The sequence below is a fragment of the Xiphophorus hellerii genome, chromosome 23 (genome assembly GCF_003331165.1).
Source record: "Xiphophorus hellerii strain 12219 chromosome 23, Xiphophorus_hellerii-4.1, whole genome shotgun sequence".
Taxonomy (NCBI): domain Eukaryota; kingdom Metazoa; phylum Chordata; class Actinopteri; order Cyprinodontiformes; family Poeciliidae; genus Xiphophorus; species Xiphophorus hellerii.
This window is the reverse complement of record NC_045694.1, coordinates 26,690,215-26,702,805: the sequence shown is the minus strand read 5'-3', so window position 1 is coordinate 26,702,805 and position 12,591 is coordinate 26,690,215. Positions and strand designations below refer to the sequence as shown.

General features: G+C 41.9%; 1 protein-coding gene across 1 annotated transcript in view; it reads left to right on the top strand.

The window, feature by feature from the left end:
* Positions 1-12,516, top strand: part of gabra4 (gamma-aminobutyric acid type A receptor subunit alpha4) — a 32,794-nt gene extending 20,278 nt beyond the window's left edge. Inside the window, exon 9 of the mRNA XM_032555441.1 lies at positions 2,611-12,516. Within this exon, the coding sequence (XP_032411332.1) occupies positions 2,611-3,147 (537 nt within the window). The 3' untranslated portion in view covers positions 3,148-12,516. The remainder of the gene's footprint in view (positions 1-2,610) is intronic.
* The last annotated feature ends 75 nt before the right edge of the window (positions 12,517-12,591 follow it).

Sequence of the window (12,591 nt, the reverse complement as noted above, 5' to 3'; positions counted from 1 at the left end):
TCTGCTAATTCTATGCGACCCCTGCGAGACTTGGGGTCGAATGGTTTCTAATGGTTTATAACCCCAAAGTGACTTGCGTGCGCAGAAGAAGAACGTTGTCGTCACACAGCAGCGCGACGTCTACCGAAGTAACAATTGATGGAGCCGTTTATGGATCGATTTTAAAGTTTATTCAGCAACGAGAGTCGCCCGTATCCAATGTTACTTTGGAGTGTCATTTGGTGACAAATGTACACCACAGCTTTCTGATGTCATGTTGGCCAAACAAAATTTTATTCCATTCCACAATTATGTGCTAATTAGTGTTGATTAAACTTGAAATCCTAATTATTGTGTTCAAGTTTATGATTAAAGGGGCATTAATATGCGTAATCGACTCTTTTGAGCTTTACATGATGCTATAATGTTATCCCCTCATCAAAAACGTACCTGGTTGCTTAGAGTCTTTCATGCATGTTTGAGAAATCCTTTAATCTCCACGGTTAACCATTTATCTGTAAAAACCGCCTGGGTGGACCGAGCTCCGACTTTGAGGTGAAGCTCCAGTTTCCAAGCTTTGAAGCTTCTGCCTCACAGAGCAGGCCTCTCCCACTCAGCTCCTTCAGACTAGCCCGCAGCAATTAGCAAACACCTGGTGGAACTGGGCATCAGCTGAGCTCATTACAGGAGCTACTTCTCAGCGCAACGCTGGTAAAAACCTTGTTAAAGGGTTAATAGAGGAGCCATGTTGTGACGACTTCCTGAAAGCAGAGTTTAAAAAAAGAGCAGGAGCTTCTTAAAGAGACAGAGGCCCAATTTCAAGACGCTAATTTACAAATTTGAATTAGTTTTAAGTCATATTTGATATACAGCATTTTTACTGAAGGCAACATAGTTCCTTGGTTGTGGTTTAAAATAGCACTATGCGACTGGAACACATATGATGCCGCCCCTTTAAGTTCAAGGGGTGTGATTACTTTTGCGAGGCAGAGTGCATGAGCAGCGTGGGAGCTGACATGCCAAGTGAATCAGGACCAATGAGCATGCCATGTAGCTGCTGTAGAGATTCAACACATATTGAATATGTTGAATACACACCACAAAGTTACTGCCAGATTCTGTGTGTTCTTAAAACCCAGTTTTTATAGTTTATTCAGCTGTGGAGGCGAGAAGAAGGGCGCTCATTTCCCCGTGTGTGTGTGTACAGTGTGTGTATCTCTCTGCGGCGATAACACTAAACCGTATATATGGATCTGCTGGTAGCTGATCGGTGACGCTGACACAACCCGGCAGTGCGTACAGTACGCCTGTTTTACACTAAACACTTTCAGTTGCCCCCTCCGGTCCAAATCCCAGCGTGGCGTATCTGTGCCTGAATGCGGTACAGTGACAACGGCACTTCAGTGGATTAGCAGGTTGCCACGGCAACAGAGCCCTGGTACATCTGTATAGGTTTCAGAGAGCCAGAGAGGCGGCGGGGGAATTAGTGCTGGTTTCCTCGACAGGGAGAGAGAGGAGAAGGCCCCGTTAGTCTGAGGCCCGGCACACGGGCCTGGGGGTCGTTGATGGGTTTTGGCTTTCAGGCGTCTGGCTTTTCCACGCCAACACACACACACGCGCAGCCATCCCCGGCCATGCTTTGGACACAATAATAATTTCGGATCCTTTCAATTTTCAGAGTGGATAGTTGGGATGGAGGTTGGATTATTTCTGCAAATGCCTCAGTACCGGCATCACTCTCTCCCCGCATGGGGGAAAAAAAAAAAACATCAACTCTCGAAGGATAAGCTCCTTTGACGCTACACTGCATTACCACCCGGATGCAAGCGCTACTTACTCTCTGTCTTAAGCCTGTGTGAAATGAGTGAAATCCTCGTTAAGTGACATCTGTGATGCACGCGCCCTTTCGCCGCCATCTGTGTCAGAGGTGGAGGGGGGGTGGTGTAATCTGATCAATAGCACAAGGCTGATGTTTGCCTGATGCACTTTTCACTAAAACAATCCAGGCCGGTTAAGCATAAAGCATCACATGCTCTAGAAACCATTCGCTTTGTAGGTTCTTATTTTAGCTTAGATAAAAATATTATTACGGTAGCTGCATGAGCGGGATGCACACGCTCGGTGACAAAAGACGTTAGTGGCACCCCAAGTGGAGCAATCGTGTTATAGCGGTCAGTCAAAACCTAGGATGTCACTAGACACAAAGAATAACAGATAAATTAGCACTGGATGGAGTTTCCGATTGAGCTGGCAGCTGGTTCCCTGTTCTCTAGACACCCGCCACGGACAGGGCCAAAAGGTCAGAGGTTGCACTAAGTGCGAAAGCCTGTGGAGGTGCGTTTCAGAGCATGCCTCGGCATTTCCAAGGTGCTTTGGGTGGAGTTAAGTGTGACTTTGGTTAGCCAAGTCCAAGTGAGTTAAGGGTTAGGCGTCATGCAAAGGGTAAACAATGGAGAAAGAAACAACGTTTTGCTACAGGATTACAAGATGTCTCATGTTTTTACATTTTGGACCAATGAAAAGATATTATGTATCTCTTCAGAGTGTTTTTACCTCATGAATTCGCCTCCACCTAAAGAAAGAACATCTTGAAAATGCCCTACTGACATGACTTTCTCTCATCCTTTGCAGCAAGTTGCCGACACCAACGGCTCCCTGAGGAAACGGATGAATTACATCTCGCACCAAGACTTGGCGGGCCAGCCGAGAGCCCAGTCCACCACCAACATCTCAGGGCTGGGAAGAGGAAGGCGGCTGAGAGCTCTGGCTGGCGGCGCCAACAGCAGCTCCTCCACCCTCTCCCGCTCCAGCCCCAAGTCCGAGAGCCTGCTGAGCGTGGCCTCGTCCTCGGCGCAGCTGATGAAGGGCACGCCTCAGCCCGCGGCGTCCAGCCCGGACGTGATGGCGGGGACGCCGGGCAGGCGGGACGCCGGCCCCGCGTCTCTGCAGCACCTGCTCGGGCCCAAGCTGGAGCGCATCCAGATGATGGGCAACAAGCTGGAGCCGAAGCAGACGCCCTGCTCCCAGCCGACCGCCGCCGGCATGGGTGGAACCAGCAAAATTGACAAATACGCCCGGATCCTGTTCCCGGTGTCCTTTGGGGCGTTCAACATGGTCTACTGGGTGGTCTACCTGTCGAAAGACACAGTGGTGGCCAAAGGGGGATAAATCTCGCTCTGGCTTGAAGGTTCATTGTGATTTCCTGATTTCCTCTAGCGTGGATACAACAACAACAACAACACACTGCTGGCTCTTACCAGACAGTTCAATGTGCTCATCCGTCAACAGTGGATCCTGGACAACGTGTTTGCGATGCGTTTGCTGAAGGACCACAAGCATGGGAACAAATCGTTATAATTAGAACGAACTGACTCGGCTTAAGAAAGAACATGCGCACACTGGAATACTCCACCATCCTCTTTCTATTTCACATTGCCTCATCTGATTGTAAAGGTCTCCAACTGCCTGGTGATCCATTTGGCCTGGAGAAAGCGTGGGGATTTGTTATTTTCCTATTTTTGTACCCTGTAACCTTTCGGGATGCTTGGATATGTCATCAATCGGAACTGAACCTCGCCCACAATGTACAATATATATATATATATAAATATTTATTTATTAGGCTAAACAGATTTATATTTAATGTGCAAACCTGATGCACTGCTGTGCCAATAGATTTAAGGATTAAATCCATCGGAGAGCACAAAGAGATCTGCGTTGGTCTTAAATGCTCTCTGGAAAAACGAGTGTCAAGCTGAAAAGAAGAAATTTGATGAGAAAGGCCTCAAACCGAAGCTTAGAGGAGCGCCGGTCACGAATGGTTGAGCGGCGAAAGCTTCTTGCGCCGAACCTCCGTGTGAAGTATCTGCGTTGCACAAGATGGATTAAGCAATACGGAGAGAGAAAAAAAAAAAACACAAGATGAAATGTGGGGATAAATCAGGAACGAAGTGGAGGAGACGTGCTCACAGTAGTAGGGTTTAAGCTTCTTCACTGTCTGGCCAAGATTCATACTTTGATTACGTAAAATGGAAAAAAAAAAAAAAAATCCACATGAGCAAACAAAAACAAAGACAATGGAAAGACATTTACTAGTAGATGTAGAGGAGGGAAAGTAAGTTGCTGTTTCTTCTGGAGCTGTGATTCTTTTTTTAATGCGTTTCGCTGGAAATCATCTGCTGTGCGACACAGAAAGGTTCTGAGACACAGTAACGGTGTTACTGAACCCGCCCAAGGGCGTCGTCAACCCAGACACCTGGATGGGGTTTCATCTTGTTTCAGGCAGCCAGATGTTACCTTATCGTCAGTGCAGCTGTTGGTCACTTAGACGGCAACGCTTCATTTTCCTGCCGCTCGTACACTTAGCAGTGCCCTTGCTTTCCATTCATCGAAAGGATAATTCAGTTTCTTCAAGGTGAAGTTTTGCGTGCATTATATCATCAGTGATAGTTCCCTTACAACACGCGGTAGATGTTACGCTGCGGAAAGTTTGAGGAAAACTGAAGAAATCCTCAGAGGAGTGGAAGGTCAAAACCAAATTCTGACTTGGAAATTTGGAAACCGGAGTGAGTTTCATATCCAACACAGACCACATAAAGTTGAGTCTATCCATCTATAATCTTTTGCCTAATCCAGGATGGAGTCAGCAGGCTAAACGGAGAGCTCCAGTTAAAATCACTAAACCTTAGAAAGTATTTTTGGTCTAGTTTCTAGTGTAGATATCGTAGTACTGGAAATAAGACAAAACTAACTTACAAGTAACTTCTCAGCAAGAAGTAGGAGTTCTAGTTTCTCTAGTAAATTATTTAACTTATGTTATAAATCACGGGTGTCAAACTCATTTTCGTTTTGGGCCAAATCAAGATCATGAATGCTCTTAAAGGGCCGGTTGTCCCAGAATGTATTGATTAAACCTGCTCTCAAACTGTTAAAATATCAATTCATTCTTACAATTAAATAATATTCTTTATAATATAACATCTTTTCAGTCCCTCCAGGATTTCATGATTCTTGTTGTGATTCTTTGCAATAAAAATTTAAGTGTTTGTGGTTCTAATTTGGACATATTTATGATATTTGTGCTTCTTTATGACGATAAATGCAACTTTTTATTACTCGCTGTATAGATCATGGACTATAATCTGACATCAATTGAAGCTGAGGCGGCTGTTTAGTACAAGTAAGAAAGTTTTTGACAATTTTTGAGAACAATCTGCAATAAACTCCCGACTATTAGTGCAAAAAATGCAGGGATTTGTTTGATTTTGTGTGGATTTCCACAATAATTTTCAAGCAACTGGAGGGACTGATTGATATAATTTGGCAGTAAACAGATAAAAACTGCATTGATTTGATTGAAAACATCATATTTAAGCAGACTTAATATTTAGTCTAGAATCTAGAGGGCCACTTAAAAAGCTATGGCGGGCCAGATTTGGCCCACAGGCCTTGAGTTTGCCACATGTGGTGTAAGTGAAAAGATCTGCCAGGGACGCCAGCACTTCTTCATGAGTATTAAGGAATTACTGACTTGAAACAAGCTCCTATATCTTGCTTGAAAAGTTTCTTGTTAGTTAGTTTTGTCCTATTCCAAGTGTATTTGCACTGGAAACTAGACAAAAAAGAAAAACTACTTGGTGAGATTTAGAGTTTTTTGCAGGGCTCCGTTTACTGCAGACTGCGTCACAACTAGCGATGACGACTTCAGCGAACCCCTATCCCTTCAACGTCGCTCGACACGTTTCTTAAACATCTCCGCAACAAACGAGGCCACGTTTATTAACTGTTTGACTTAGGTTAGCACTTGAACACTCAATGACCCAGATTCCCAAGCTGTCGCCGGCACGTCCATTTAAAATGAGAAATGCAAAAATAGATCCCTCGTTTTTCTTAGGTGAAATGGCAATGCGGAGTTTAAATGTTGCCTTCACTAAACATGGAAGAAAATCACACAAATGGTTTCCTCCTCTGGGCGTGGAAGAGATTCTGGGCTGCTGTGAGATTCTCACGCAGTATGACGGCTTTCATTAGAAGCACAGTGTGTGCAAAAGACTTGCAGAAAATGTTTAAATGTCTTACTTTCTGTTTATGCTGCATCTCAACTGGTTAACGGTCTGCACTGCAAAAACACAAAACGTTAAAAAGCATTTTTGGTTTCCAGTGCAAACAACTTAGTACACTTGAAATAGAGTAAAACCTATTTACAAGTAAGTTTTCAGCAAGAAATAGGAGTTTGTTTTAACTCAGTAATTGATTAATATTGATGAAAACATACTGGTGGTAAGCGAAATAACCTGCCAGTGGAATAATACATTCTATCCTGCAGTATAGTAACTTAAGGAGGCTTGTTCCACTGATAGATTATTTCAATTATAATAAGTATCTTTTCCTCAACATTAAGGAATTGTTGACTTAAGCTCCCATATGTTGTTGAAAAGTGACTTGTAAGTTAGTTTGTCTTATTTCAAGTCTACTAAGATATTTGATATTTGGCAACATTTGGTATTTTTGCAGTCTACCTGCAGCACACACCTGTAATGTTGTGAAAAATATTCTACTGTATTAAATCAGACCTATGGTGCGAGAGAGACGCTTGCTATTTCCTCCTTTGCTGACATTATTTTAGCTTTAAAACAGTAGGTTTCTTGGTTGTTGTTTTTTTTTTAAAGTGACCTCCTCTTTTAGTTTCAACACTATGACTATGCCAATCAGACAAATTGTAATTGGTGGACTTCAAAACCCCGTGAAAGGTACAGATGGAAAATATGCGTGTTTTAAAACCTTCACATACCCTGGTACGGAAGTGGATCTGTGCCATCTGTGACTATTAATAGCTAAAACTCGACCTTTCTTACTTTATTCATAAATCTGCACTGGTGGAAATAAGATAGTGAATGTAATGTCTCAACGACTGATCTTCATCGAATCTCCACGCTTTAACCTAGGACTGAACAATAAGTCAATAACCATAAAAATAGCGCAACAGACACGTGGTCAATATCAATACTGTGTGTTTACTGACACGTCAGTAAACATATTACCAACAGAGACATTACCAACCCTGACCATAGGTGGCGCAAGACAGGAGAGAGAATGGAGAAGAAGAAGAAGAAAAAAGACCGTGAGGAAGACGCTGTGTTTGTGGACTGTACAACTATTGCTTTGGTTAAATAAAGACCGTTCAACAATTATTACCTTTTTCCTTTGACTGTACCAAAGAATACTCAGTAATTTCACTGAACTTATATCCAGAACCGCATAGCATTCTGGGGGATGTAGGCAAAGGAGGAAAGACTTTAAGCGCTCAAACGCTTACGGCTAGTAAGCTCAACTCACTCACTCTTTAGTTACCTCGCAACAACTTGTCGAGTAACTTGCAGCAGCAGTTTAATTTGTCGTCACTGTGCCTCATAACTGCTTAAAAATTAACGTGAAGTGAAAACTGGGTAAAACAGTTAAGGGCACAGCGTCAGTTTGGCAGCATTTCAGATATTTAAAACAAAAAACTAATCAACAATTATCGATATTGACTGATACGAAACGCTTGTTTCGTGACAGGTTTTTCAACCATAACGTCCAGCCCTACTTTAAACCTAACGCCAAGAAAATAGATCTACCTCACCTCAGTGTTCACACTAATGTTCGAGTCAGACAGGAAACTCTGAAGTATGTTATTAAATCCAGTGAAAAGACGCACTGTGGCACTTCATGGAAACCTGGTGAAAAATCAAAAGCTCGAGTCCGTTGGCGGTAAAACGATTCTTGTGTGGTCAAAGCACACATACCATTGTCCTGATAGCAATAGGCAACATGATGATACAAAATTGTCCTCCCAGGTCTTCTGTTGCTGTAGTAGGAGGTGAAGTAGAGAAGTCATTGAGCTGCCTAAGAAAATGGACTGGAGTGTGTTGGTGCAAATGCACAAGAAAATATAGTTGAGAAACCACAACAAGAGAATATGATGGGAGTTATTGTTTGGCGTGCTGAGATGAGAAAGTTACCATGTACGGCATAAAACCTTCCATTTTGGACCGGTGACTAACCAAAATGAGGTGGTACCAGTTGTCTCGCTGAACAGTTGGCGGATGAGCACGTCTGCTGACGGACATGTCACATGGACGGGGATTCGTGATGCAATTTGTACCTCGTTTCTGCCTCTGATAATAACCGTATCGTCCATGTGTGGTTGTTGCTCCTCGTCGATTGGTTGGTCCGACAGGAGTGCTGATGTTGATGAGAAACACACGGGGCTGATAGGCAGATCAAGAACCTCCACACACCACTCCACTCTCCTGCAGTTAACCATGTGTGAAATTGATTTTGGCATCATTAGCTCTCCATTGATCTCTGTTTTTTTTTTTTTTGGTTTTTTTGCCTGTTTGTTTTTCTGCATTTGTCTCTAATAGGGTTAAACAAAGCATATCCCATTCAGAAAACACAAGACATCCGGGGGACTAATGAGGACCCTGTCAGCAACAGATTGATGTTTGCTGCCCCAACCGTAACCCCATATTCCGTGATTTCTCTGAGCATGAGCGTGATTGATTGGAGCTGCCAATGCAAGGTTGTGTTTTTTGTTTTTGTTTTTTTTGCTGGTGCTTTGTTTTTCTTTTTCTTTCTAGATAAACAGATTAAAGATGCTCACCTTGACATTTTTGATCGGAGGATCGGCATACAAAGTCGCATACAAAGAAGAGCTTTCAATTTATCACTATCAAGGAAATCTGAAGCGGCGACTGTCAAACAGTTTGCCTTTGAGTGGGTCCGTGATGGAAAGTTCTACACGGCACTCAGGAGGCAAAACATGGCTTCACACGCCCTCTAGTGGTTCAGTTCACCACTAGATTTGCTTGCCATTTACCCATACAAGGCAAATAAGGAATTTCATTTCCTCGAGGTTTGGTTTTAGGGACATACAGTGTTGTGAAAAAGTATTTGCACCCTTTCAAATGTCTATTTTTTTTTAAAGGTAATTTTATTTTTTGCTTTTTTTTGGCACATGTAAATGTTTCACATCATTAAACAAATGTCATAGGAAAAAAAGATAACCTCAGTGAGTACAAAATTGAGTTTTTTAATGACAACTTCATTCAAATGAAGGAGTTATCCAAACCAACCTGTCATTATGTGGAGAAATAATTGCTCTCGTCTTGGAATCATGATAGTTTGGCTCGACCACATTTTTTGGATAAGTGAGTTTAATGTCAATCTGTATCCAGGCCTGATTACTCAAGAAAGTTTCAAGGTCAAAACCACTGGTGACCAAGAGGTCAAAGGTTGTGGGGTACCAGGTCCTTTGATATGGGCTGTTAGAGCCCTTTATGGCCGCTGTCATATGGGATCACCTTATCACAGCCAAGGGACGGCATTGCTGGCAGTAAGCCAAAGGTCAATGCAGCTTGGACTCCATCAAGGTTTCCCTTTGCCACCAATTCTGTTTGTAACCTTTGTGGATAGCATTTCCAGGTGCAGCAAAGGCATTGAAGGGATCCATCTTGGTGGTCTTCCAGTCACGTTCCTACTTTTTGCAGATGATGTGGTCCTATTGGCTTCATCAGGTTGTGATCTACAGCTTTCACTGGAGCTAAGTGTGAAGCGGCTGGGCAGAGGATTGGCGTGTCCTAATCTGACACAAAGGTTTTGAGCTGGAAAAGTGAAGCGTGCCTTCTCCGGGTAGGAGAAGAGGTCCAGCACCAAGAGGAGGAATCCACAATTTGAAAAACGAAACTGATCCCAGCATAACATTAAGATCAAAATGGGCACCCTGATTGTTCGGTGGCTACACATCCCCATTTACAACCATATATACAAACATAATGGGTTGGCTTTTTTCTATCAGAACTTCTTTACCAATCTGAGCTACAGATTCTCACATCAGCCCATTTTCTCTGTACTTTTAACAAATCCACTTGGAGGACGTTCATATTTTCAAAGGCCTGCGCCTCACCCCTCCTTTGGTATCACAAGGGATAAGCTGTGGCCCCCCAGTGACCATTTACAGGATGAAATGGGCTTAGCCATTGGACGGATTGAAGGCCGGGATGCAATTTGTGAGATCATATTTTCGCATTGTGGGAATTAAACGTCAATGGGCCTTGGCTCTTTTTGAAGCTGCTGGTATTGGCCGTTTTAGTCTAAAAGCGAGCTTTGAGCCTTAAAAGGTGTGGAGCATTGCCTGTGACCCAAAGAGCCGGTATCTCACTAAATTTATTTTCATTTCGTTTCAAGATGAGCAGCTTAATTTTTCTGTTTCTTTTTCGTTATTATAAATAGTAATTACAGACTGTGGAAACGTGAAGCGGAGCGCAGGGTCTGAAACGAGCCACTAGAGGGTGCTGCAGCTGTCTTTTTCAGACTTCAGGCGTTCGGATTGTTTAGCTTTATGGTTCTGATTTTTCTACACTACACCTAGACAAAGTAGTTTTCCTGTTTTTAAAGAAAGTCATTCTGAAATATTTTGCTTATTTTATTTATTTAGTTTCCAAATCCAGGCATAATCCTTACATATTTCAGCCCGCTGAATGGAATATCCAGCTCATTGTGTTGGTTTACTTTTCACCCTGTGAAAATTATTTAAGATTTTACTAAAGGAAATACAACAAAGATCTTGCGATATTTAAGACGGAAACTGGTGAACCTTGTGCTCTCGTCATAATGTTACTCAGATTTGGGAGAGAGAAAAACAACTGTTCAGTCATTGGTTAGATTGAACAGATTGAGGCAAATAACTATAGTTCTTGACTGCTTTAATCAAGATCTTGTGTTTCTTAAAAATGTTTTTCCCTGTCTCCATTTGGCTCTCTGTTTAGTAGTTTCAATTTGTAGTAAAAATCCTTATTTGCTGGACCATCTTATCCTTTTGGTTTCATCTGTACATTTAGAGTTTTTTCTCTCTCGTGTTTTTTTTCCAGGCCTTTTTCCTTTTGCTTTGTAGATCCTTTGACTCAGCTCCCTCTGCGTTAATTAGTCTCCCTCCCTCAGTTTCCCTGTTTTCAACCTGCTGCAGCTGTTCCAAATCTCCTTTGATTAGTTCATCTGATTCCGTTGTCGTTTTCCAAGCCTGTTTCAGTACTCAAGCTCCTGGTGTTTCATTGTTAGTTGCTTGATTCTTCCGTTGGAAAGGTTGTAGGTGGAAAAGTGAACAGAAACACAACTTAAGAGAAAATCAGCAGGTTTCTCACTGACCCAGAATCCAATATGGCTGCCTTGTACATAAAACGTAAAACTTTCACAGAAATGTCTGTGAATCCTCAGTTAGTGACCATGTTGAAGTTTTGCATTGTGCAAATCGGAGCGAAATACATTATTAGCTTATATTGCTAACAGCGTTTAGCTTAATCAATGAGTGCATTAGTAAGAAAATCCCAATTTTTGTTTTATTTTTTCAAACTTGGAGCTGTAACATAAGGCATCAGTAGCTGCGCTTCCTTTACAAATGTACGTAAAAACTTTGTTGATATTCCACTGATGTCGGAAAAACACAATTTGGTAATTGCAGCGCTTCCATGGAAAGAGAAACGCCAACATTCTCCCACCACTTCCTGTCGTCTTTCTTCATCGTTTCCGCCAGTAGTGACGTCGGGTTTTTGATCACATGACTCGTGCGATGTGAAAAAAAGTGTTTCCATCGCACTTTTACAAAACACACTAATCTTGATACGGCTGAAAATCCACCTCATCCTAGCTCAAAAACGGTTTAGTTTAGTTTTTTTTAATTGCCGTGTTTCCATTAAGTGAATTTGTTTTCATAATTCCAATTTGTGCTGTTACATAGTATGAAAACGCAGCCAGTGAAATGCTGGGAAAGTGATTTTTTATTTACCAAACAACTTAGATATCACCAGCGACGATTGCACCACAGTTTGAAAAAGCCTGCTTATAAAACATCAGTTTCTTACACTTTTTATTTTTATTTCATTTTTTATTTCTTTTACATGAACACCTTTCTCGAATCCTCCAAGAGAAGATGATTCCAGTTGAAATCCTCTTCTTTTCTACTGGTAAATGTTTGCATTGATTCGTGATTTCCAAAGATCACAACGATGACTGTAGGAGCCCCCGACAGATTTCATCTTCACCACATTAGAGAAACCAAAAATAGAGAGCAATAAGGTAAAAAAAAAAAAAAAACATTAACACACGTGTACACAATCTCAGCTGGGTTTTGTAATAAAAACCAGTCCAGCACCAAAGGACTCATCTCCCATCGACTCATTTATTAAAGCGCCATCTAATATCTCTAAAGTTTCTCATCTTTGGAAACTGAGACCTCCAGAGATGTACATGTGATATTAAAATTGTATGTAAAATGTTGCTCTGCTTTTTTTTTTTTTTTTTTTTAGCAAAGTGAGATGGTTTTGTATGTTGTGTAATTAGTCCTGATGCCATGCTCATGTTACGCGACAACACTCTGCAACAGAAGTGATTTCCGACAGGCACTACGAGGGACAAAGTATTTTTTTTTTTATAACTGTCTTACTTATTAGTCCCAATGTCCAGTTTGGAGGAAACGTCATTAAACATGTTAGAGAAACGCAATGTTGTTTTGTTTTCGTGGCCAAGAGGAACAAAATGTCCAACAAAGTTAAATCACTTGAATAAAAAAATAAAAAT